Raw genomic sequence first — 27,898 nt, forward strand, 5'->3', positions numbered from 1 at the left:
CCTCACACAGCAATAACACTGACGGTTTTGCCATTTAAAAACATGAAGAGTAATAAAGATGGACTTTAAAAACATTGATACTAGATTCTAAGGGGATTATTGTATGTCACAGAAGTGCATGTCTGACTCCCTAGTTTTCATTCAGAGTAAAAGATTAACTTGAGTATCTAAAATATATATATTTTTACTATTGGAGTGAGATACATGTGATATTAATTAAAACAAGACCAAAATAATGCAGTACTTTGCGCTTCTTTGTATTCCTAGACTTTGCCAACATCAAATCCACTATCGCCCCCTAGTGGTTAGTCAAATGTGAATTTGAATGACCACTAGGGGGCTAGATTGTTCTCTTTTGCTCCAGCAATTTGTTTTTAAGGGTAAATGTACATTTTGAAAGTCCATTTCGGATTCTGGTACATATTTTAAATTCTTACATTTATTGAACATTTGCATGGCTCTATAGCAGAGAATGTTGTCATAAGATTAATTTGCTGTTTATATACACTGATTTAAGAAGAACACCTTTTATTTAAAAAATGTAATACTATCAATAAAAAAAGGCTTCTGCAACATTTTTAGCAGTACACAGTAAACCAATTAGGAAATATTAAACAATTCAGGAAAAAGATTAAATGGAAAAGGTAATATACATGAAAAAAAAAAAAAAAAAAACCACACGCGTGACAACCTGACGCTGGCATTTATGAAAAATACCTCTGTCATGACCTTCCGGGTATAATCTACCTTCATTATCTAATTAACTCTTGCCATAATGGTTTAATTGTGTGCATGTGTTTACACAGAAGCTATTAAAGAATGGTAGTGGAATTTAGCTTGGAGGGTGGGACAATAAACTTGAAAAAAAAAACTGAATAAATGTAACTTTATTGTTGAAGATTTGAAAATAACAATGCTTTAAAAACAAAGTATAGGCTGATATGAATTAAACAGTTACAGGTCAGTTAAAAGGCATTAAAAGGCGAGCATCATCAAAAGTCTGAAGTTGCTACAGATATATTTTGACTTCCATAGAATCATTCACACTAATAAAATCTAGAGCCAAAATGTGCCATGAGTGTTATAAGCCAATAAAAACAATCAATTAATTATTCTTATGTATACAAACATATACATGTAAGTGAAGTCAAAACAATTTATGGGAAACCACTCCATTATTAAGCATATTCTTTGTCTATGGTTGTGATAAATATATCCCTGAAAGCTGATTTACTTCATGTGTATAATTACCATAAAAAGTGACAGATGACAAAGAGGGTAACAGAAGTATTTCAACCAACTCACCGAAGTATAGTACAATATCTCCCACTTTTACAATTAAACTAAAAAAAGTATAGAATATCCCATTTAAACAAACATGAAACATACACGTTATTCTTAACTGGTTCCTCATGTGTGTGAGAAATGTGCAGTTTGCACAATGCCTGTATGTATGATATGTATAATGTTCTTTGTTGATAATTTGGAACATCTTACAAAATGTACTCAAAGTGGAACTTTAATGCAACCTAAATTCTCAGTGGTTTTAATTGATCTGAATGTTGGAGTGTGATGGAAGTTTGTACCAGACACTGAAAGGCATCCGGCTTTATTTGGAAACCACTTCGGGTAGCTTCTCATAAGACACCTGCTCCTCTTCAGGCAGCAACTCCTCCTTATCATCCAATACGATGAACTTGTTGGAGTTTCTGCGCACTGAGACCAGGATCAAACCTACCAGAAGTAGGGCAGACATGATGGCCAGGGTGGCCACTAGGAAGAAGGCTGGAAGAGACACAAAACATGTTTAATGTTGGGCACAAAGTGTAAACAGCAATAGATGCTATTTACATAAAGTGTAAATAGCAACAAAACTTTTTTCTTTGCACTAAGAGTAAATAGTTTTTAGAGAGTGGCAGATACTATTTGCACCTCAGTATATTGTAGTATATTATAAAACAGTGTACAATAATAACAACATATTCAGTGTTTTTTATTTTTTATATTCAGATATTTATTAAAATCATATTTTCTTAATTTTTATTTACAATAAATGCTACTGAGCTGATTTGTGATGGGAAAAGGAAGAATGAGTTTGGTAAAAGGCGGATTCGAACTCGGGTCGGTCAAGTCAAAAGCAAACGAGAGCCTTGCTCTTAACACCACTGATCCTGTATTGGGTGGGATTTCTTTGTTCATTTTGTCTGGCTCACACAGACAATAGTGGGCGCAGTTTGTGCAAATAGCCTCTGCCAACAAGGTACCTGGTGTAAATATACACTTTGTAAATTTTGCAGGTAAAATATGCAATCTAAATATAAAATAAGGCAAAAACCAATAAATAATATAAAAATGTATTAAAGTTGATTAAATGAATCTGTCCAGTAGTGGTGTCAACAATAATCGATTCGGCGATGCATCGCAGTGCACGATTCAGCATCGATGCGGCAAAGTGCCATAATCGATTATGTCACTGTTTATTTTCTGGCCTTGAGTTGGACAATAAAGTTGTTAAGTTTCAATTACTTCCGGGGGCATAACAACAACAACAATCAAGATGGCTGAGGCGAAGGGAGTTGACCGCGATAGACGGGTAATTAAAAACGCACCCAAAGCTTGGAAAGTGGACATCTGGGCACATTTCGGATTCTACGAAGTTAACGGGAAACTAAACAAGACTTACGCGGTGTGTAAAACTTGCCACACTAAAATCAAGCACGTCATGCATGTCAAAGATACAGGAGAGTGATAATACACACATAGCAGCCAATAAAATCTGTTGTTCAATATCTGACTGCTTGTATTGCCTCATGACTGATGAAAAATTTGCCTTGTTGTGTGCAGTAGAATTTTGATGCATCGTAGAATCGAATTGAAACGAATCGTTGCCTGGTGAATCGTAATCGAATCGAATTGTGAGGGCAGTGCCAATGCACACCCCTACTGTCCAGTATATGCATTACACATTACACTTACAGTAAATATATGAACATTTTAGCATTGGTACCAAAAAAAATCATACCAACCCTGTCAATTGATCAAAAACAGTATGAATAGTAATATTGTGAAATATTGTAACAATTTCAAATAACCGTTTTCCATTTGAATGTATTTTAAAAAGTAAAGTATTTTTTCCTCTGATGACAAAACTGAATTGTCAGCTTCATTATTCTAGTCTTTAGTGTCACATGATCCTTCATAAATCATTCTATTATGATTTTCTGCTCAAGAAACATTTCTTATTATGCATTCCTTATGCTGCTTTGTATTTTTGTGGAAACCATGATGTATTTGATTCCAGGATTATTTGATGAATAGAAAGTTTTATTAGAACAGTTTAGAACAGTTTTATTTGTATTTATTTGAATTAGAAATCTGTGTATGTAAATTATAATTATAATTATATATATATATATATATATATATATATATATATATATATATATATATATATATATATATATATATAAATTGAACTAATTATTATAATTAATGAATTAAAATAATTAAGTAATTTCAGGTGTTCAACAATGCCTCACCTGGAGTCCAGCGGCCACGTTTGGGATGTCCATGTTCATCCATCCTCCCTATATAAAAGAAGTACAACAGCATAAGCCACCAGCAAAGCAAAGGCAAATACATACAACAGGAAGCAGAACTTCTGTACTCTTACCGTCTTTCCCGTGGCAAGCTGACATGCACTCGTCCTCACTACCGTAACGGTTTAGGTTTCCCTGGCAGCCTCCATAGATAAAGGGCTTACAAGACTGAGTGCTGGCCTCAAAGTAAAACATACGGAAGCTTGCACGGCATGGGCCGGACTCGGATGGGATAGCACAGGCTTCTGTATTGAGTTACAGGAGGAAGAATGATAAGTTAATGTTTTTTTCTGGTTTATTTAATGCTTTTAAACACAAAAAAGTTGTAAACAGTGACAAAAGGGTAGATATATACAATGTGTACCTATATCTATCTATCTATCTGTATTTATATCTATATATATCTATATTATATCTATATATCTTTCTACATCTATCTATCTATCTATCTATATCTATATCTATATCTATATATATCATTCTTTGCTAATGTATTAATGGTAAATATTAATGGTAAATAAGAGTGGCCAGGGCAGCAGGAACAGAAAAAAACAAATTAGAAACAAAGAAGTTCAAGCTATTGGAAAAGTCATCAAAGCAGGAAGGGTTAGAAGTCAGTTCAGATGAGTACAAGGACACATACAATTCTTTAAAGGATTGGTAGTAATACCCGAAGAAGCCGCCTTGCGTAACTGGTGAGCAGTCTCCTAGCTTTATCGTCATGTTCAAAATAGGTAGACCTTGTTCTAGGCGGAAGTTCAGTTGTGCGCTGAGTCATAAGAACATCAAACTCTGATTGTAAAGACAGGCGCTCTTTAAATATCTGGGGACGGGGATGTGGCATATCAATTATCAAGCCGAAATGTTCGATTTGCCAATGTACCGTAGATAACTTTTCAATCCTCAGTTTTCTCTCGTACATGAAGTGATTTCCCCCCTAATATAGCCTTTAAGACTTTCCCACAAAACAGCAGCAGAGACATCTGGAGTTTTGTTCACACTAATAAAAAAATTTATTTGCTGAGAAATAAAACTGATAAAGTCCTCATTTGAAAGTAACCTTGTTTTACAACGCCATGGGGTGCATGACTTAATAAAGCTTTTTTAAATAAATGTTCAAACAAACTGGAGCATGATCAACAAAAACAAAAGCTTCATATCTGCAGTCAGACACATTTGGAAGAAGTCTGTTGTCCACCAAAAAAGAATCAATACGTGTGAAAGTATGATCAAAAAGTATTGCCTGCTAGAGGGATTGGGATTGAGAAATCACCAAGCATCAGAGACTTTCCTAAATAATTGGATTACTTTGGAGGATTTTGACAAAGGAGAAAGGTTAGAGGAGAAGCGATCCAGCTGTGGGTTAAGCCAGCAATTAAAGTCGCCTCTAAGAATTAGGTAATGGGAGGATAAATCTGAATGTGTTTGAAAAGAAATGTTTGATCCAAGTTAGGGGGATAAACATTAGCTAGAACAATATTTACATCATAAATTGGCCCAGTTACGATGACAAATCTACCCGAGGAATCTGAGAGCACCTTTGAATGCACAAATGGAATAGCTTCATGTAGGGTATAGCGACACCTCTGGATTTCCCAGGAAATGAAGATTGGAACATTTGCCCCACCCATTCACTGGTCTACGTTTTAAATGGAGAAATTCAGGACATCTGATTTATAATCTGATAGAACCTTTCGCTATTTTACCTTCAAAGCTGAGGGAGCTGTCAGGGATAGGAGTAGAGGGAAACACATCTGCCTTCTGGTCGCTGGGAATGAGCCTCACTGGGATGCAAACACAGTTAGAATTTTATAGTGATTTATAAGGATGAAGGATGATCAGGAAATGAATAGTTGCACACAATAGTACCTGTGCAGGTCGTCATGCATATTTCCTCAGTTTCATAATTGTTCTGGTTGCCACCGCAGCCTCCATAGGTGAATGGTTGACAGGTGCCATTGTTGTAGTGATAGCGTCTTATGGAGGCTCTGCAGAGTCCGGTCCGTGCATTAGCCAGACACTTTTCTGATACGGCAAGACAGATGGTAAGAAGACACTAGAACCAATGGTACTCTACTCAAAGATGTGGACAAAACCACTAAAAACTTATTTGTAAACTCATAGTAAACAAAAATTATAAAATACCTTGGAAATCCTCTGTCGTCATCTCTGGAAGTTCAATCTCCTTGAGGTCAACATCTGAGGAGGACGACAAAATTTTATTTGTCACATGTTTCCATTTTCAAGTGAATACGGTCTCAGTTTTAATTTGAATTGTAAATTATTAGAACTCAAGACTAATTAATGAGCTAATTAACAACACTTTGTAGTAAATGCATGTGTAAGTAGCTGACATGAACCAAAACAAGGAAATGTTTATAGTATTAAAATGTGGGATAGCAAAAATGTTGTTTTGTGTTGTGAATGATTACTGGGTCCTGGACATCCCAGACCCTCTTTAAATTCATTACAAAAGGACTAATTAATACGTTTTAATATGTATTATTAGTTGAGCACAGTTATTACAATTTGAGCTAACTGTTTACTATTACAAAATGATCAGTGTTTCTCTGTTGTAAAAAAAAAAAAACGCCATGTCATAATCGCATATACATCTCTGAGAACTGGTGTCATTGGGGCATCTGGATTATGATATAGATATGAAGAAGGACTTGATTACCATTGTTGTTCTCCGGAATGGACATTCTCCTGCGTTGAGCGACAGAACCTGAAGAGAGCAGAAAGACAATTAATGTGCTATATTTCTGAACAAGAGACATACACTACCGTTCAAAGGTTTGGTGCCAGTAAGATTTTGTATTGGTTTTGAAACTGAAGACTGAATTTAAAGACAGCAACAACAGTAATATTGTGAAATATTATTACAACTTAAAACAACAGTTTTCGGTTTCAACATATTTTAAACTGTAATTTATTCCTGTGATGAAAATCTGAATTTTCAGCATTACTTTTTTCTTCAGTGTCACATGATCTTTGATAAATCATTTGAATATTTGAATTGGCTGCTCAAGAATTAATTAAAGAGTTAATTGTGCTGCTTGATATTTTTGTGGAAACCGGGATACATTTTTTCAGGATTTAAAGAAGAACAGCATTTCTATGAAATAGAAATCTTTTGTAAGATTATAAATGTATTTACGGTCACTTCCGATCAATTTCATGCATTCTTGCTGAAAAATGATTGACCACAAATGTTAACGGTAGTGTAATTCAGTAACAAAGCTCTAAACTAAACTTTTCCATGGGGAAAATTCATAGTAAGGAATGTTCTATAAAAATATAGTTGCATAATTTGCATCACACCCTCACACAAACACAGGCCCACACACATACAAACACGCACAATATTGTTGCTTAACACAAAACAGCCCAGAATGTTGTAAATTAAACTCTTTGTATGATTTCCCGATGACAATAATAGGATCTTAGCATCTCTATTGAAAGCAGATGGCATCTTTTTCCTTTTAAACATCATCTCAACTCAACAAAATGTGGTAATTCCACGGATCACAAAGGGTCACTCGGATAAAGCAGGCACAAAGCACAATGAGCCCATAAAGAACATTAAAAAGCCTTTCCTTTCCTCTTTCCTACCCCCAGTCTTAGTGAATATGTGAAGATAGATCACTCATTCAAATGCAATTCCTGTAAAAGAGGGAAGAGGTAAAAGAAAAGAAAAAACATGGTGACAACTAACGTCTTTGTCATGTCCTTGTTGAGAACAGGTAATTTATCCGCATACAGGTCATCAAACCGGTTATTCAACAACCCAGAGTAAGATGAAACCAGAACGTCCATTTGTTAAGCGATTCAGCATAAAGCCACTCAAACTCACTGAAGTTGTTATGTGCCTCACCAAAATGTGAAAACAAACTGACCTAACTGACTTTGACCGAAGTGGTTTTGATTTCAGCCTGTAAAATTAGGGTAAGGTATACACTTTGCTTTGAGAATAACTTAATAATACAGGCCCCATGACAAGTTACCTGGCTGAACTCTACTACAGATTACTACCAAATTCAAATCAACTCAACACCATTCAAATATAGCAGGACATAAACCAACTCAGCACGTAGACAACCACAAACTACAATGTGGGTACTTGATTTGTGCCCACTCTCACTGGAGAACGGCTGTAATAAAAGTTGTATGGTTTTCCAAAGCTCATATTTTGGTCTCCTTTTCGAAACCTCAGTTTTCGTCACCACAGACATGCCAAATCATAGACTGATATGCTCTAAAACTGCTCCAAGTGACTTTTACATTGATTGTAATGGGATGCATTACAAAACTGGGCCTCACGTACCAGTGTTTCAAGATTTAAACTCTAAAAACTCAATAAAACTGAATGTTTTACTTTCAATACACTAAATTTATCTGCATTTCCTCTGGGGGCCCAATGCAAGCCAAATGCAAACATTACCTTGATGCAAATGGCAGCTGTCCTCAAATCCAGGATGTGTTTATTGATTTGCATTGAATTAGCCGCATTTTCGCATACTACACCCTAACTAGACTGCTGACACACGGTGTAGCTTAAATATTAGCGATCCAAAAATGTTCCAGTCCTTTTATAATGGCTCCTCCAGTGGTTAAAGTAGAGATTAAACAACTACATGGATCCTTTTCATCATAATGTACAGGCATCAACTGTGTGCTTCAATTTGACAAATTTAATACAAAAAACACACTTTAAAGAAGATTCCATTTGTAGATTCCTTTTGTCTGTCATAACAGCCTCTGTTTTGTCACTGAACTTCACTAGACTAAATACACATTACACACAGAACAGTCATCTCGACTTTAATGCCTAAACAATGGCGAACACCATGTGAAGGGCGTGACGCAAAAGCTTATCTCTAAAGCAGGAAGTCCAAAATAGGAGATAGCAAGTCAATTAATTAATGTGGCACTTCACAGATTTTATTTTTTACACTGCCATTCAAATACTTCTTTGTTTTAAAAGAAACTAATACTTTTATTCAGGGAAGGTGCATTAAATAGATTTTTTTTTAATTGTTTTCATGTTCCAAAAATGAAGCACAACTGTTTTCAACATATAATAATAAGAAATGTTTCCTATTAATATTAGCATATTATAATGATTTCAAAAGGATCGTGTGACACTGAAGACTGGAGTAATTTCTAATTTGCCATCACATTAATAAATTACATTTTAAAATCAAATAGAAAACAGTAATATTTCACAATATTACTGTTTTTTTCTCTAGTTTTGGTCCAATAAATGCAGCCTTGGTGAGACTTTTTTTCCACAAACATTAAATAAACCGTAACAGTAGTGTATGTGAAGCTATAAAAACAGATTATAACAGAGGTGAGAGAGAGTTGCTCAAGGCCAATATCTCAAAGTATATCCATCACAATCAGGTTTGGTATAATAAAGAGACATTAGGGGCCATAAACATTTTACAAAATAAAGGTTTGCATAACGCTGAAAATGTAACACTTAAAAATATATATATTGGCTGATATTTACCTGTCACCCCACTACACAATGCCTCGCATTCCTCCTGGGTATTAAAGTTATTATCATTGCCCTCACAGCCGCCATAGATAAACTGCTTGCAGGTCTGATTGGTGACATCATAATAGAATCGTGGGAAAGCAGCGCGACATTTTCCCACTGCACTTGGGAGATGGCAGAGATCTAATGAGACAGAAGCAAAGGAATAGTCTCAAAGTAGTGAACGTACTACGAACTGTACTTCTTAGATTTCAACTGGCATAATAATGTTGGCATAATACATTTGGCTATTATATTATTGCAGACCTCTGACCACACTTTGTCACTTGTTGCAACAAATAGCTACTGTGATACCAAAGTGAATATGTCGTTCAGGTATTGCGATGTCTGTGTGTCTTACTCTTTACCCTCCCTTACACCCTTAAAGACTTTTGTTTACAGTGCTGGATTGTAAAACCTGAAGGACGGGTTGGTCAGGTGCAGGCCACTGAACAAAAATGCTGCAATACTACTTGGAAAAAGGGAAGGGTTTCTAAACAACATTTTCTTTGTTTTTCTTGGGGTTAGGTTTATTTCAAACTTTAACCTTATTATGAACATGATCATAGATAAATATTAACAAATTTCTCCATAGACATTATAATATTACTTATTCTCATGTATATTCTGTGAAATGCTAAACCTTCCCTTTAATTGTACATTGGTAACATATAGCCTAACCAAACAAGTTACTGCATGAACTAATAACAACACACTAAATTTGCATAATAAGTTGGCATAATCTTTTATTGCTAAGTCTTTAAAAAGCAGTAAATGAATTTTATTTTAAAATTAATATTATAAATATTTGAAAAACTTTTCGGTATGAAGTAACCAACATGGAGAAATCCATTGTGTTGTCATTTGGAAAAATAACAAAACAAAAACAAAAAACAACTGTGTAAAGGTTAATAGGCTACGTTTAAAAAAAAACATTTGCCATGTTTTTACCATTTTATGAAAGGGCACATTTTAAGTTAAAAAAAAAAGTTTTTAAAAAATATATTTGAAAAGTTTAGAAAATAAGTTTTGCTACATTAAATGTACATTCATTAGTCTACTCTGTTTTGGAAAATAAATATTTTACAAAACATTATGAAACCGATTTAACCAATATTCTTAAACTTTCCATAATTTACATGCAATTACATTTAACATATGAGAATTTTTACATAGTTTACGCAACAACAAAAAAAGTTAGTCACATATTAATTTATAGTAGGCTAATTATAGCTAAAATAAGTAGGCCTGTATTAATTATGGCATTTTATCGTTAATTTTAGTTTTTAAGACAAATTTATTTTCCCTGGTAACATTAGGCTACCTGTGTTTACAGAGCGAACATCATCCTCGCTTTGGAGATTTTGATCAGCGGTATCCTGGATCTTGCGGTACACCTTGAACTGTGTGCTCTGGGTCAAAACACACACGTCTTCGCCGTCGTCTTTCAGACAGTTGACCAGGCGGCATTCTGGACTGCCGTCCGCAGGAGTCCCGATCAGAGCGATCTGGCAGTCTTCTCTCTCACAGCAAGCATTCTGGCACTCCTCTTTGTCCGAGATGTCCGGCAGGTAAGCCAGGTAAGCCGCGCCGTTATCAAATGAGCTAAAATCTAGACCCTGCTCGACGTCCGTGTCTGGGTCCCACTCACACGCGTTTAAAACCGACAGACAACAGAGAAAACCAACGATGGAGGTTGTGAAACGCACCTGAGCCATTCTTCACTTCCTGTCTACCTGTCCTAGCTGCTCTCGTTTGTTACTGCGACTCGAATAAAGTTAAACAAGCTCTATAATCACCAAACCAAACTCTGTTTCTCTTAATGTGTGTGTGTGTACGTACGCAGCAGGTGTCCGTCTTCTCTCAGGGAAATAATGCAACCAATCAACAACAACTTCCTCTTAAGTGACGTCACACTGTTTGTCTTTCACAAGATCCTCATACAGCGCCACAGAAGTCACAGAACCGCTGAGATAAACTCCAATCATTTCCTCAAATTAATATATTATTGATGATGGATTGGAATAAGTTCTTCATAACGCTGTCAATTAACATTGTGTGTGTGTGTGTGTGTGTGTGTGTGTGTGTGCGTGCGTGCGTGTGTGTGTGTGCGTGCGTGCGTGCGTGCGTGCGTGTGTGTGTGTGTGTGTGGTTTTGCTTACATGGTGGAAACCTTGTCTCCTCAAGAAAAGCAAAAACCGGAAAATCAACTGTAGCTATTATAGGCTATATTTTTGTTAGACATTTATATGTTTGTAGAACAGTCTGCACAACTATTATGAGTGAAACTATGATTTTAGGCCTGCATGTGATTCACACTGCAGCATATGTCTCAGTTCAGCTGAACTTGCCAAGAGCTTGCACCTGCATAATAATAAGTTGCTAAATGTTTCTTTTTTTAGAAATGGTGGCACACCACTATTAAAAAGAAGCCAAAGAAGATAAGGAATTGATTAAACCGGACGAATGAGGATGGGTTAACTAAAGATAAGCCAATGAATGCTCATTGGTTGAGCAAATGTCAGCCTATAAGTAAGTAATTAAGTAAGTACATTTTATTTATAAAGCACATTTAAACAGCAGAGCTAAGAATTAGAAGTTTTGAATGAGAGGGTTAGAAGTTCTGGAATCAGCTTTGTTGTCTCCACCAATAAAGTCTAAGATTTTGCATCTGGAACTCTATGGATGATTCGAGTGATTTTTGCAAAGAGGGAAATACTTTTTCCACAACATGACCAGCCAACAATCAGCGCAATGAAACAGATTATTAAAGATGGTTCGTGTGAGCTAGGTTTAGGTAGGAGATAATATCAGGTCATTATAAAAACATTGGACGTCAGTGGAAAATAGCCACCACCGTGATAGAAAAACAACAACAATGTGTGTGTGTGGGAACCGTCTGTACCCTACTGAAAGTGTAGGTGAATGTGTATTGCTATAAGCCTTCTAAATGTCAGTTAGTTCACATTATGCTTGATTATCAAGCATCCATTAATAGCCATAATATCATCGGATGGATGGATGGATGGATGGATGGATGTATAGATAGATAGAGAGAGAGAGAGAGATAGAGAGATAGATAGATAGATAGGCAAGGCAAGTCAAGTTTATTTATATAGCACATTTCATACACAGTGGTAATTCAAAGTGCTTTACATAGAAGAAAGTAAAATAATTACATAAATAATAAAATAAATAAGAATAATTAAAACAGTTTAGAAAATAAAATACAGTGCAAACAGTCGGACGAACAGTGGCACAGTGCTCATTCAGTAAGTGCAAAGCTAAACAGTGGTAATTCAAAGTGCCTTACATAGAAGAAATTAATATAATCAAAAGAAATAAGAATAATTAAAACCCTATCTGAGATGGAAGGGATTTAGCAGGTTTGCGGTGCCACTGGACCTACAATCCAGGGACGTCCTCTGCTGGGGTGGTGTCTTACACCAGTATTGCCCAATGGGGCCCCCACAGAGCACGTTTAGATGGATGGATGGATGGATGGATGGATGGATGGATGGATGGATGGATGGATAGATAGATAGATAGATAGATAGATAGATAGATAGATAGATAGATAGATAGATAGATAGATAGATAGATAGATAGATAGATAGATAGATAGATAGATTGCCAAGAAAATCAGAGAAATGTTTGATTATAATATAATAATAGGCTACATGACATTACCAGAAAAGGTATTGATTACTGTCAAACCTACTTGAAGAGAAATTAAAATAAATTGCAATTTTCGAAAACAAATGCAACTATGTTTTTTTCTTTTATTCCTGCAAATATTTTTCAGGATAATTATACACTTTGAAGCCATTATAAATCAAATAAAATAGCATGCACCAACAGCCATTAATAAAATCATTAACAGAGAAGTTTGTGAAAAATAAATGAACGACATAAATATAAACGTTTTGTTTGTTTGTTTGTTAGTTTCACACACACTACTTTCCCTAACCCAACACTGTAGCACCTCCTTTCGGGCCGCTGGAGCGAGTAAGGCAGTGATCTCGCAGCGCTAGGACCCTGCGGCCCAGCGCGCTCTGGAGGTGTCGGAGGAGCGCACCTACTCCGCCAGAGTCAGACTCTTGATCAATTATTTGAATGCAAGTGTCCATCCAGAGGGTCACTCTGGAGATGGCTGCGAATCGGGTGGGGAAGCGTTTTAACAATAAGACCCACTCACCAAGCCGAGGTACCAGCCGGGATGCGGGACTGAGCGTGCAGAAGAGACAAGCACGAGTCACCGTCAAATATAACAGAAAGGAACTCCAGAAGCGTCTGGATGTGGAAAAGTGGATAGATTGTGGACTTGACGAGCTGTATTTGGGAAGGGTGAGTCCTCTTGGAACAAAGATTAATGATATACGATTAAAATAAAATATATAATGAATAAAAGACAAATTAAGTCGAAAGATTTTCAAATGATTTCTGTGAATATTTAATGAGCTGCCAGCAGCAAAAGGCGTTGCTGTTATATCTATTCTGTTCTCAGTGAAAATTGGTGTAGTCATTTATTGGTAAAATGCAACAATATTGTATAATGAAAGTTTTCAATAAGTGGGAGGTAGATTTAAAAGCTTGACTATCCACGTGGAAATGTGCACATACTACTAGCCTGGGTGTCTCAATTGTGAAGCAGGTGTCACTCACGCCATTTGAATGCAGAATGGAATGTAAATTGCCTGATGATAAAAATTTGATAAAGAATGCAAGTACGTTTCGATATATCGTTTGGTTGAGTTGATCTTTTGATGTGCTCACCAATGATTATGCCGCACGTTTATTCATGAAGGGCGTGAACCTTTTCTTGGGTCATACCACTAAACGACTGCCTTTTGTGTCCCTCATGAATATATGTGTGTAAACAATGACAATCTGATGCCAACTTTTACTGTGTTATTGTAGTAATTTTTCCTCAACAAACCCATGCACTTTTTTTTCTCATCTTTTTATGAGAAATCTGGGGATATGTCCCCAGCCAACTTGTGTGTCTGTGATAGATAGATAGATAGATAGATAGATAGATAGATAGATAGATAGATAGATAGATAGATAGACAGATAGATAGATTTTTTTAGGGCAAAATATAATCTCAGTCATGTTTCTATCATAGCTCCTCTTCACTAAAATTGTTTAAAATTACAACGTTTTTGAAAATGTGAACTCTAAATCCTTTTTGTAAATATCACCATTAAATCACTTTGTCACTTTTTTTGTAGTTTATACAGAGATGATCGTTTTCAAAAATGTGCACTTTGAAACTGCTTTCAGGCCCCCAAAACGTCATTGTCGTGTAAATGAATGGCCAAAACGCAAAAAAAGTTTTCAGTTTTTAGTTGAAAACTTGTTAAAGGGATAGTTCACTTTAAAATGAAAAATCTGTCATCATATACTCACCCTCAAGTTGTTTCATACCTGTATGAATTTCTTTCTTCTCCTGAACACAAAGGAAGATATTTTGAAGAATGTCGGTAACCAAACAGTTAACTGGTCCCATTGACTTCCATAGTATATATTTTTTCCCTACTAGGGCAGTCAATGGGACCAGTTAACTGTTTGGTCACTGACATTCTTCAAAATATCTTTCTTTGGGTTCAGGAGAAGAAAGAAATTCATACAGGTATGAAACAACTTGAGGGTGAGTATATGATGACAGAATTTTCATCTTAAAGTGAACTATCCCTTTAAAGGGGTGGTAAAATGCCCCTTTCACAAGATGTCAAATAAATATCTGATATCCCCAGAGTGTGTGTGTGAAGGTTTAGCACAAAATACCCCACAGATATTTTTATATAGCATGTTAAAGTTGTCACTTTTTGAGGGTTTGCAAAAACGCACCATTTTGTGCCTGGCCCTTTAAATGCAAATGAGCTGCTGCAGAGGGGGCGGGGTTTCTAGAGCTTGTGTGTGTTAGCAGCTGCGATTACGCAGACACGCTAAAATGACAGAAACTGTTCTGCCTTTAATGTTAAAACGGAGTCAGACAATGATGGAGAGACTCAAGAAGAAGTGACAACATGTAGAATGCAACAGGACGTCTCTGAATGGTTAGTTGGTTAATTTATGTTGCTGATGTGGAGTTAACTATCTTCAATTAGGATATTCTGTCATGGTAATCTAAAAATCGCTCGTATAGGAACTGTTGTGTGATGCACACAGAGTGACTTTCTATTGCATGTGAAAAGATGGATGCTAAAGTTTGAGCTGACTCACAAATGTACTCTTATACAACAACTTTTCCTCTTCTCAACATGGACTGCGTGTTCCCGGGGGCGGGGTTTATATACATTTTAGGGTTGGTGATGTCACTAACCCGGGAGGAATGTCGTGTAGTCCCAACCAGCCTTTTGTTGTAGTCCTTTTCTTTAAAATCAAATATCTTCCTTTGCTTTGAACTTTGAGCGTTGTAACTTTGCAGATGTTGTTTATGCTCAAACAGCAACATTTCACACTAACTAAAGTTAGAAAAGTGAAATCATACTCAACCACCCCTTTAATAAACAAGCCCCTAATAAACAACTTGTAGTGTCATGACCTTAAACACAAAGATGGTAATCCCAAAATGAACTTATTATTTAAAGGGCTGGTTGATTGTGATTTCACTTTTCAAACTTTAGTTAATGTGTAATGTGTCACACATTTTAGTGCGTGTCTGCAAGCTGCTAACGCGTGAGCTCTTGAAGCTCCGGCCTCTGTGCCGGGAGCAGCAGCTCATTTGCATTTAAAGGTGTACACACGAAACGACGCGTTTTTGCTCACCCTCAAAAAGGGACAATTTTAACATACCATAGAAAATTTTATTTTGGTCAATTTTGAGCTAAACCTTCACATACACACTCTGGAGACATCAGCAACTTATTTTACATCATGTAAAAAGGGGCATTATTACCACCCCTTTAAGACTACAAAAGTAAGTTGTGAAGATTTTTACCTCACACTTTGACATGATATTTGCATCTCTAAATGGGTTTTAATAATTTGACTCAGCTGATTGTTGATGTAGCACACATAGTTACATCAGGATACTTGTCCTGTTCTCCTGGGAGGCTTGAAAAAACAAGATGTGGTCAAGACCAGTAAACATGTCTGATATGCAGAAATGCTGACAATTTATATCTAATTAGTTCACATTCCTGTGTCTCGGGGTATTTTAGGATGAAGGGGATTTTTTTCCCCTCAGAGTGCAGTTCCCATGAGCAACAAGATCAGGGGGCTGAATGCTTAAAGATGCTGCTGCTGTGACTTGTTGTTGCACATGCTGCCTTACATGGAGAGCTCTAGGATGCCAACAGCTGTTTGGAAAATGGTAAACATTCACAGTCACTGGGCTTTGTGATGGTGGATGTGAGCAGAGATCTGCTTAGGGTCTGTCAGTGGAACGTACTTGGCGTCCTGCCACGATAAAGGCGTTTATGAAATGTAGTAGGGGAGACCAAGGGGTGTTCCAACACATTTAGTTTCAACACCAATAACAAGTGGTTTTCTGCACTCTTTCACAAAATGTATAATATATTTCCAAATATGTCTGCTACTAATTAAAGCAGTATTTAATCTAAAAAAAAAAAAAAGTCACATAATTTTCTGGCTGCTTTTAGACTGTCAACTTTAAATTGTACACCAAAAAAATTAGTGTAAGATTAACTTTGAAACAATGTTGCTAGTAAATTTCACAAAGAGTTTAAAAAAAAAATCGCAACTGCATACAATTAAATTTTGAAGTAGACTGATATAGTATTTTCTTGTAAAACGTACTCAAATAATCTTTGTTGTATTCCCAACTTCAAAAACCACTGGTAACATTTTACAATAAGTTTTCCTTTGTTAACATTAGTTAACTACATTAGTTAACATGAATTAACAACGGAAAATACCTCTAGAGCATTTATTAATCTTGATTAATGTTAATTTCAGTATTAATATGAAAAGTTTTAATATTATTGATTGCACCTGAGCTAACATGAACAATGAACAGTTGTATTTTTATGAACTAACAATAACATAAATACAAAAGTATTTCTCATTGTTAGTTAATGAACCCTTATTGTAGTGTTACTAAATATTTTTTTACATTGTAGATATAAAATGTAACTTTTGATATTCTCTCATTTTTTAATAATAAATGTTTTAAATATATATATATAAAAAAAACTTTTTCCATTTAAATTTAATTTGTTTATTTAAAAAAACAAGCATCTTCTGAAAATGAAATAAAACCAATCATTCCAAAACTATACCAAACCACACCACAGTATTAGGCATTGTGAAGCAAACATTAGGAAACTCTTGAATTATCAACACTATAATTCTGTAAGTTTATCACTACAAGTGTATTCTCTTTGTATGTGTGGTTGAGTTGTCCAGCCACTGGACACTTATATTATGGCAGAATATCACATGATGACTGGATGATTCTCAGCAGTCATCTTTTTGTGATCTTTAAGATGTGATGTTGGTGCTAAAAAGAAACAGCCCCCACTGAGGCTGTAATCAGATCCCCCCCTTCATTTCCTGTCGGCAGCAGGCCCGACAACGTCCTGCTCTTATGGTCCTGGGATTGATTGATGGTATATTTGTCTCATGGGGTGTTTCTTATGAGTGAGGGGGATGGGGGCTGTGGAAATGAAGACCCCATATGTCACTGTATCACACAAAGAAAGGCCTTCTGCAACTGTCCTCCACCCCCCATCCCGCAAAACAAATGCCCGCTACCTATTGGTCCATGCAAAGGGCTTCACAAGCCCCATTAAGCGGGACCATTAGCCCACAGCTCTATAAAAGCTTAATAAAAAACCCAGATTTGAGTCCCATAGTGGTCAGATGCGTCTCTGTTTGTAGTCTAGTGGCTGATTTGTCTTTTATTCCATGTCATCAAACATTGGTTTAAAAAAAAAAAAGAGGCTCAAAACTTTGTGCTACAGATTTGACATCCAATGTGTAATCCAGAAGTTTTCTGTAAAATAATCATGGGTAGCTAAATAAACAGGCCCATCAACTTTTAAAAGGAAGGAGAAAACATACAGTATATTTCTCATATCTCAGAGATATGAGATATGTCTCATATATAGCCTATTGTTGCTGATGTCAATCCACTCATATGTATTTTGAGGCATATTTTCTCATTTGGTAAAAGTTAGCCAAATTAGGCACATGCTACATGGTCGTGTACTTTGATATGTAAGGTAAATTAAAGAAAATACATCCCAGGTTGTATTAAATACTGGTTTGTATAACTTGTTGGGTCGTGACTTGATCTTAATGCAAATCCAGTTGAGATAGCATATGAACATCTTAGAGACGTCTATTTGATATCTGCATTTACAATCCCCAAAGATGTATTTTTTAGTGTTTGCTCATCTGCAATACGTCTCTGACATGTCTCCTGTCAGATGGCATATAGACATATAAGATGTTTATGGTAAGTAAAACTGCTCTTTCTAAGATGTTTATCAGATGTATAATTACACTGCAGATGTTTTCAAGATCTCCAGACATCTTACAGACGTACCTGCGCTATTAGCTGGATGATATTGTGTTATTCACAGTAAAGGACACAAACGTTTCCCCTGAAAAAAGGCATTTTTTTATGTTTTGTCATGCAGTTCAATTTGATGAGTGGTAATCTATTGTTGTTATTGTCTTAAAACAAGGAATGTCTAAATGTATAACATCTACGTTTGTACAGTATGCTAGCCCCATTCCCGTGGGAATGATGATCAGAAATGAATGCACCTGGATAGATTTTACCAGAGGGCTTATACAGTATCAGCATCACAAGGAGCAAAAAGCAAAACAGCAGATGTGAGAAATGAAGCTGAGATCCGCATTTAGAATGTTTATAAACAATATTACGTTTCAGAGCTGACTTCTTATTCCTAATATGGTCTGTTAGTAAAGAGGTCACTAATAACCACAGGCTACGATAAATTATTTATTCTATCCGTACAAATATTTACAAAAATTGTTTCTTGTGAAAAAGGATTTTCCTATGGATTGTCTTTAAAGAAATGTTAAGAATTCCACCAAAGGCACATATAATGTAATTAGTTAGACGATATGCAATGTCAGTCCGTGTTTCTCTAACATGCACTTTTGCCTTTAATGTGGAACAGCGTATTACATCACAGTTTGTGGAGTCCTGAGGACAGATGATGCACAAACGGATCTGACATTTTACTCTGGCTTGATACAAAGGGATAGAGCTGACATGAGAGGCGCTGAAATGCTAGCGATGCCGAGATTGTCCGTAGTGAAATATAGAACTACATTTCGTACATTTTTTAAATATTTGTATTGCTAGGTGTCTGCCTCAATGCTATAGTGTTGTGGGTGGTTGCCAGGGCGTTGCTATGCAGTTACTAAAGTGTTCTAAGTCAATGGTTCTCAGCCTTTTTTATTCTAAGGCCCCTGATTGTCCACAACCATATTTGAAGACTCCTTTCCATTTTTTTGTGATATACTTTATAAGGATTAAGGCTTATTGGCTTTTTACAAAAATGCCAGGTATAGATGGTATTATATTACATTATGAATTTACATTTTATTCCAGGTCTAGAAATCTCACTTTTAAAAGCTATCTCATTGAGTCAGTGGGAATCCTGGTTATTTATGGATAAAGGGGGAAAAATGGCTGAGGATGTAAATTAAAACCTTGACTTTTAGTTGTTTTGGCTTATTTTTTGAGAACCACTTCTTAGTGTGTTTTTTTTTTTTTGGCATGTTGCTAGAAAGTTCTGGGTGGTTGCTAGTTATTGGCTTATAGGACTAAGTTAAATGAGCCCACTTGCAAGTCACTATACAGTCTCTAGATGTGGCTTGGTTCCTTCCTTTAATTTAAGTTAAGCCATTCTGCCATCATTTACTCAACCTCGTGTTGCTTTCTTAGAAAAAAAGCAATTTTGTGTAATCGTGTAATTTCTTACATCTCAAACAAAAAAGAAGATATTTTGAAGAATCAACTGTCAATTTGGTGCAAAATTACTCTATACCCTGTTGACTTTCATTGTATGGACCAAATTGTAGCACTAAACAGAATGAGTGCAGGACAAGATACATGTGGAAATGTAATATATGTGGTTATGGGTTTGTTAAAATCCCTAGCTCTATGATTGAGGATGCATCTTAAAAAGACTTGCCTCACTTGTCAGACTAGTTGTTGAAAAAGGACTGTGTACATTCTTTTCTAAACGTTTAGAACTATTGATTTAGTCACATTACTTCTTACATTCTTAGAGTCTTACATCATAAATATTGCTCAAATACACAGGAGATGGGCATTTGAATTAGGGTCACAGCTGTTAATAAGGCATGGAAACTCAGAAGAAGAAAGAAAAAAAACAGCCCATCTCAAAGACAGGAGGAAGGAAAAAAAAACCTCTTACCCATTAGCTACTGGCCTGGAAATAATAGAGGCTGAATCACGGCCCTGGGGGATCGGGTGATGCTAAACCAGTTGGAGTGATTGACTCAGCACTCATGCTTGCAGTAAAAGGTGAAAGAACTCATGTTTTGTCAGGAGGAAATGATTTGAGTCTTTTGGGGAGTTACTACAGAGACAAGCCAAAATGTGTTGACGCCACTGGGTGTATGATTAATGAGAATAAAAACAGAATATTTGCACAATTAAATACTCAAAATCATTGATTAAAAATGTATTTTTTACAGCATTTTGTAGTTTAACAACTAAATTGTGTATTTTTTTTTTTATCTAAATAATATTTGCTACACTAAATTTTACCATTTTCAATTCATTGCGCAAAACATCTCTGCTTAGGAACGGATTGAAAGCAAAGGCAACTTTAAACGACCGGAGGATTGCTCTGAACGTTCATCGTGCGATGGGGTTATGTTTGTTTCACAGCATTTCAGTGGCATTTGGAGTTAAAAGAAAGGTCACTGATGCCCTGGTAGGGCTTTCAGCTTGGATCTTACTCCGATTGACCTTTTGACAGTGGTGTTAGTTTCAGGATTTTGAAAGTTCTCCCACACCAACCCTGTTCCCTGTAGTTATCCGTAACCTTATCAGGAAAGGCACTGACTTCCATGACCAGCTCTTAACCTGTTGTGTGGCTGTACAGTACACTATAATAAAGTAATTTGGAGCTTTGGTAATAGAAGAAACGCACAGTTGCCATCCGTGATGTTGTTAAGATGGTAAGTTTAGACTGAATCCCACCATATACTATTGTAACTTAGTTTTGGTCACACCATGTCTCTTTACTTTGAATTTATCCCTGTCTCTTCAACAAAATTGAAACACAAAATAATGCCACCGGTTGCTTTTTCCCAAAAAATTATCCAAAAGCACTAAACGCGTATCATAAAAGTGATCCGACTGAAATTCTGATCTTTTCAATGAATCCTTTGATCCAGTTCACATTGTTAAAATGCGTCTAAACGTCTCGTACATTAACCGGACATTCCTATTTCTCTCACAAACATGGCAAATTGTTTTTTTGTGTGTGTGAATTTGCATCAAATCACCGCCTTTTTCCTGTTTTCATTTGGTGGGTGGCAGGTTTCAAGCTGGTTTGGCATTGGTAAATGATTTACTGGAAGTGTCTGAAAATTGCCCTTGGCCTATTTTGTATTGCACCCAAGCCACAAAATAAACGGAAGTGAAGATTAAATCATTCTCGAAACACAAAAGGTACACACTATAAATAATAGATTGCATTATTTTTAGCTACCCCATTTCCTATTAGAGAAAACTATTTTTCCACCGCAGTGAACGTTTTAAAAGTCAATGTAGAAATTCAGCCATTAATTAGATATGAATGATATCTCTCAATGCAAGAACTGTGACACCTAGTATATGAGTAGTTTAGGTGTATTTGAGGAGGCTGGAATAGACCTTTATTCCCACACAATAGATTAGTGCTAAGTGACAGCTGTCTGGCCTAGATTGACATCTGCTGAGTAAAATGGGAAACGAGTCAATAGTTTGATTTTTAGCTCTATAAGACCTAATGGTTGTCTGTGTGAACCTGCTATGCTATGCCAATGCCACCCTCTGATTTCATCACAGTACTCATTTAGTATGACTTCTAATGTTTAGGGACGGCTTAGCAAGGGATTCATTGATTTATGTGGTGGGCGGTCAAGTGTGAATGCATCTGAAAGTGCACATCTAATGCAATTGTTTCTTTTACAAGAGCAGGTCACAATTGTGAGTTAACTGCTATTCAGCCTTGGATAGGGTCTAATTGTAAATACTCTGTTCACACTATTTATTCATTTATACATTAATGATGCATTCCAATTTTAGCATATTTTTAAATACAATTAAATAAACTGTGTTTGCACTAAAACATTTGCTAGTAAATTTCACAAATAATTACAAGAAATGACAAGTAAAACTTTGAATTAAAACTGAAATAGTATTTTCTTGTAAAGCATACTCCAACAATCTTTGTTTTATTTACAGCATTGAAAAATAATTTTCTATAGTGTAGTAGATAATAGTTTTAACAAGCAGATAAATATCGAGAACTAAAAATGTGAATGAAAAGAGTGACTTGTCCATAGACTAAGCCTGCTTGATTCAGGATGTAAACTACAGTACAGGAAAAGTGATGTTTAAATGTAAAGGCCTGTTCACACAAAGACACATTTTTTGGTGAGATAAATTTAGTGAGATAAACATTTCAAAGGTGCAGTCACATTTTTACAGTGAAATCCAAAGAGCAAATGAAGTGGTCACCCTAGACGGGTGTCAGAAATGGAGCATTGCACAGCACTTTGTGTACTAGAGTAACTGGGGTATTTCATCATTTCTATAAGTGCCACTGCTGTCAGAGAGTGGAATTTTTATTTTCATTCAGCCTGTCTGACATTTGTTGCACATTGGTTCGAATAGACAAATTGGATGCGAAATTCAGACCGGATTTTTTTGCCGAACACATTCATGTTGGTGTGAACCAGGCCTTAAATGTGACTCTCTTTCTCTCCTCACAGGAAGAGGATATGCCAGAGGAAGTGAACATTGACGAGCTACTAGATCTACAGAGCGATAAAGAAAGGATGGAGAAGCTTAAGGTATCTGCTCTCTGAAAATACTGATGATGTATTTTAACTAGCTTAAAGGGAACAGTTCACCCAAAAAGAAATCAAATGAACTTTTATATGCAAAGTCTTCCATGTTTTTCTTCTCATTTTCTGTTCCACGTAAGATTGAAAGCCATAGGGTTTTGGGACAACATGAATATATTCCTTTAACCAGCACCAAGAGCAGAATCAAACCAGCATAAACCATCCTGGATTAGGATGGAAATTAAATTTTCAGCAGGGAAGAGATCTGTGTCACGCTTTTTATCAAATCTCTTGATTTCTTTTTCTTACAGGACACCCTTCATACCTGCAGTAACAACACAGAAGTAAGCTATTTTCATTCTATCACACAATTTAAATGAAACATGATCTTTCCTTTTTTTTTAAAAGCTGTCCTGCCGTTTTTTTGCACGTAGTTTTATTTTTTAACAAAATAGCCCCCTGCAGTGTTTGACATAATGGTGAATTACTGTCACACTCAAGGAAATAGTGACTGACAGACAGTGTTGATGAATAAACAAAACTCTCATGTTTTGTGTTATGGGATAACACATGTTTTGATTAAAGAATAATGACATACTATAATGCAATATTCGATGCTTTTTGCCCCTAAATGAACTACCAGCAGGGACTAACTAGCATTATGCTAACCATCCAAACCTTCATTTCTTTACTACAACCAGAGCCTGTCTACGGAGAGCCTGGCCACTCTATTAAGTCCTATTGTACCGAATTTTGGTTGTAGTTCCACCAGAGTTCCACTGGGGGCGATCGCTCATGAGTGCAAAATGAATGGGAGTCTATGGGGCTAGACGGCTAAATTTGTCTCTTTCACCCGATTGCCGTTGAGAAATCTCAGATTTGATTGTAGGTTTTGCCAGTTCAACATGGGTTATAGGTCGAAAGTTGAATGAACGAGTACTTATGTCCTTTCGATTTCTTACAGGTTGAGTTGTTGTTGCCCATAACACGCTAGCATTCTGCTAATGAACGCTGATTGGTCAGTGAAGGACTGATTACGACCAGAGATACCGCTTGATGGCATCGTGGCATCCGAAAGCGGGACCAGAATGTCTTCTAGCAAAAACTCTTCTAGCACGTGTATTTACCTGTGTCAGCTATGTTGTCGATGCCTCGAGAGAAAAGAAAGTGCAGAGCCCGAAAGCACCAAAGTGACTGAATGATTGCCGTAAAGCAGTATCTCTGGTCGTACGATGTGTATGACGTCATTGACATTTTAAAATACTTTTTAAAGCAAATAAGAGACTCTAAAAAATCTAACACCCAGCAATGTGTAATTTCTTTGCATCTCCTTTCGAATACAACATTTAAATTACTAGACAAAAAATTATACCCTGAGAAAAGTGGATTTTGAGGGGTATAGCTCCATAGACCTCCATTCATTCTGCACTCGTCCTGTGAGCGCTCTCATATGGAGCCAGAGTGGAACTGCAACCAGTTCAGAAGCGTTTACTGAGAGTGGCAGTTCTCCCCTTATTAGACATTCTCTGCTACAACTAAGACATCGTCCTCTGCTCCCCCCTATTGACAAAGTTGATATTGACAAGTCAATACTTTTAAAAGCTTTTCTGGGGATGTTCTTTAACCAGTTATTTGGATTTGACATGATCCAGGATTGTTATAGGTTCTTCGAATGTCATTCTAAAGTTTTCTCATAGCAAAAATGTCCGTAAGCCCAAACCTGCTCAAGAGCAGGCTTATTTCACACACAAGTTTTAACTGCCTGTCCCAGTCATTGCTACTTTCTTACAAGAGCAACCTATTTAACCAGGGACATTAATAATAAAAAAATTATATATGTTTTTTTATATACATAATAATAGTTTTAAAATTAATTAGAAACTAATAATAATGTTGTGAAGTCTAATTATAATGTCCAACTTTTCTCATTGAGAGATTAATTTGTGACTGTGAGGGAATATTTATCTCATAATTTTATTGGATGCTTAGACACATTACATACGGTTAGTTTGAGCCATACATTTGAATGCTGACAGCTATTATACGGGTGGCTTGATGAAGTGCAGGAGATGCAGATAGCTTAAAAATAATTTTGTGCCATTAGAAATATTTTATTGACCCTTAAGAAGCTTTATCCGCTTCATGTGTAAAATTAAATGAATTGCTAATTACAATAGGCTACTGAAAAAAAGTGTAAAGCCTCTACAAATACTAGAAGTACTTGGAAATAAAAATGGAAATAATTGGGTATAAGAAACATTGACACATTTCATTTAGCGATTTTAAATTTTGTCATTTTTCCTGCTTGGCTGTTTAATTTTTTATATTATATGATGTCATTATGTTACTGTGTTGATGCCAGCCAATCACTTGCATTGCTGATCATGGTTTGAGTATATATATATATATATACTGTATATATATATATATATACTGTATATATATATATATATATATATATATATATATATATATATATATATTTATATATATATATATATATTGATGCCCTAGCCCTTTCCAATGATCACATGCACATTCAGTAATATCAACTTCATCCAGATATTTTAATCAAATCTACAAATTCGCTTGAAGAACTAAATTATCCAGAGATCAATGATCACGATTAGAAGATCTGGGATCTGTCAAACTGTTTGGTCAGACTAGTTCAGACACCCTCTTAACTTGGTCAACGTCTCAACTGGCCCCAGGTCTTATATGGTTGACAAGTTGCTTGTTTTTATTTAGTTACTACTCTGTTGACACATTCCATCATGCCTTTCGTAATAAAGATTCTTCTATGATGTGCTTTTCCTCCTCATCTTCATCAGGTTTTCATCACAGAATTGGTGAACAAACTTCACGGTTTGCAGAAACAAGAGGATCTCCACAACAATGGCATTGAACATCCCCAGCTTCACGTCTTCCCCGACCGCCAGGGCTCTTCTGACACCGAGAGACTCTGAGCACCTGCACATCTACGGCTGGTCAGTCTCCTGTATCAAAACTGCTCAGTGGATGCAAGGCATCCGCAGCACTTCTGTAAAATATAGACAGGTTGCTGACTTCAGTAACAAAACAATACAAAACCTATAAAAATATTTATGTAAAAAACTTAGTGACTGACCACAGCATGGACCCTTTACAAGTTGTCATCATTATTTTGACATTTTTAAACAGTGAAAATGAGACTTGTTAGTTACAACAGATGTACTTCCCAGTTAACATGTAGCATTTGTTAATTTAACTATTTATACCGGATCCCTTAAAATTGCATTCATTGGTATAACCCAATATAGTCAGTGTTATTCTGTAATATTAAACCATTTATTTGACTTTAATGTAAAACATTTTTGGTTACCTGAGAAGAACAATTTTTATAGTACATAATATCCTTTTTAAATAGTTTTCCCTTAGAAATATTGACCCCTGTGAAGGATTTTTTTTAAAGAAATATCTGGGTTTTTAGATTATAATGATTTCATGGGTTTTCCACTAATGGACCAAAGATTTTTGTCAGGATGCTTTTTTAGATTTCAAATCAGTAATTCCCTGTTGTGTTGTTTATATCTGTGAATTAGATTTTGTAGGATTAAATTATTTTTCAGAAAAACTCTTGAATATCACTGATGAATTTATGATGCTTGATTAAAGGTCCTGTTCTTCGTGATCCCATTTTTTAAACTTTAGCTGTGTAATGTTGCTGTTAGAGCATAAATAATACCTGTAAAATTATGAAGCTCAAAGTTCAATGCCAAGCGAGATATTTTATTTAACAGAAGTCCCCTTTCAAAGCCTACAGCGAACGGTCGGTTTGGACTACATTCTCTACTTCCTGCTTTAATGACGTCACTAGAACAGTTTTTTGACTAACTTCTGCCCACAGGAATACACAAAAAAAGGGGGCATGGTCTTGTTGCGCTCCTACAGAGAAGAGGAAGAGTTGCGTTTGTAGAGTGTGTTTGTCGCCATGTCGTGAAGACACTGTTATTTTCATCCCGGAGTCAAATCACCTTACAATAACACTGAGCGCATGCATCTCCACGTTATAGTAAGAGGCCTGACCTTTCCGGGCAACGTGCGCTAAGCTGCTGTCGAATCACAACACAGGAACCGCTGGCACAATCAGAACTCGTTACGTATTTCTGAAGGAGGGACTTCATAGAACAAGGAAGTTATCAGCCCGTTTTTAGGACAGTGAAAAAAGCGGTATACAGATAAGTAAATTTTGTGAAAAATTCTGTGTTTTTTTACACGCGAAACATGAACACATGTTATATTGCACACTGTAAACACAATCAAAGCTTCAAAAACACAGGATAAACGGGACCTTTAAAACTGACAGCTTATGCTTATGAAGGACTTGGATAAAGACTGGTTTGTGACAAAACCATGAGGTATTGTTAATATGTTTGCTGCTACTATATTAACTACTCAAGCTGGTCAAATTTACTTCACATTTTGAAGGAATTTTCAAGCTTTTCTCTTCCAGCTCTGTATTTAGTTTGTTTGTTTGTACAGTAACAGAGTGCCAGCAATTTCTCTTATCATGTTTCTTTATGTATCATGTTTTCATTTTCATTTGCTTGCAGTTAAGGGTTTTTGAAATCCACATTCCAGTGCACATCTCATTTTAAACATTGGACTGAAATAATAATAATAAAAAATCTTTTGGTGAATATTTCAATTTCTCCTGTTTGTTTTATTTTCA

At 36.0% G+C, this 27,898-nt stretch overlaps 2 protein-coding genes across 2 annotated transcripts; one reads left to right on the forward strand and one right to left on the reverse strand.

Annotated features, from left to right (window-relative positions):
- Positions 1–872: 872 nt before the first annotated feature.
- spint2 (serine peptidase inhibitor, Kunitz type, 2) lies at positions 873–11,292 on the reverse strand. The gene is made up of 9 exons (XM_079609071.1): positions 10,469–11,292; positions 9,118–9,288; positions 6,280–6,327; positions 5,745–5,798; positions 5,469–5,624; positions 5,306–5,383; positions 3,674–3,844; positions 3,540–3,587; positions 873–1,785 (listed from the first exon to the last, which is right to left on the reverse strand). The coding sequence occupies exons 1-9, from the start codon at positions 10,860–10,862 to the stop codon at positions 1,610–1,612; spliced, it is 1,296 nt and encodes a 431-aa protein (XP_079465197.1). The 5' UTR covers positions 10,863–11,292; the 3' UTR covers positions 873–1,609.
- Positions 11,247–27,872, forward strand: ppp1r14ab (protein phosphatase 1, regulatory (inhibitor) subunit 14Ab). The gene is made up of 5 exons (XM_079609072.1): positions 11,247–11,688; positions 13,127–13,491; positions 23,113–23,193; positions 23,499–23,531; positions 26,019–27,872. Exons 2-5 carry the CDS (start codon positions 13,261–13,263, stop codon positions 26,151–26,153), a joined length of 480 nt encoding a protein of 159 aa, XP_079465198.1. The 5' UTR covers positions 11,247–11,688; positions 13,127–13,260; the 3' UTR covers positions 26,154–27,872.
- Positions 27,873–27,898: the final 26 nt, after the last annotated feature.

This window comes from Phoxinus phoxinus, assembly GCF_949152265.1.
Source record: "Phoxinus phoxinus genome assembly, chromosome: 4".
In the NCBI taxonomy this organism is placed as follows: Eukaryota; Metazoa; Chordata; class Actinopteri; order Cypriniformes; family Leuciscidae; genus Phoxinus; species Phoxinus phoxinus.

Coding starts and splice junctions, on each gene's coding strand:
- ppp1r14ab (XM_079609072.1), top strand. CDS start 13,261: ATGCAAGTGTCCATCCAGAGGGTCACTCTGGAGATGGCTGCGAATCGG. Junction 23,194..23,498: donor AAAGGATGGAGAAGCTTAAG/GTATCTGCTCTC, acceptor TTTTTCTTACAG/GACACCCTTCATACCTGCAG. Junction 23,532..26,018: donor CCTGCAGTAACAACACAGAA/GTAAGCTATTTT, acceptor CATCTTCATCAG/GTTTTCATCACAGAATTGGT.
- spint2 (XM_079609071.1), bottom strand. CDS start 10,862: ATGGCTCAGGTGCGTTTCACAACCTCCATCGTTGGTTTTCTCTGTTGT. Junction 9,289..10,468: donor TGTTCGCTCTGTAAACACAG/GTAGCCTAATGT, acceptor CTGTCTCATTAG/ATCTCTGCCATCTCCCAAGT. Junction 6,328..9,117: donor ATTGTGTAGTGGGGTGACAG/GTAAATATCAGC, acceptor TGCTCTCTTCAG/GTTCTGTCGCTCAACGCAGG.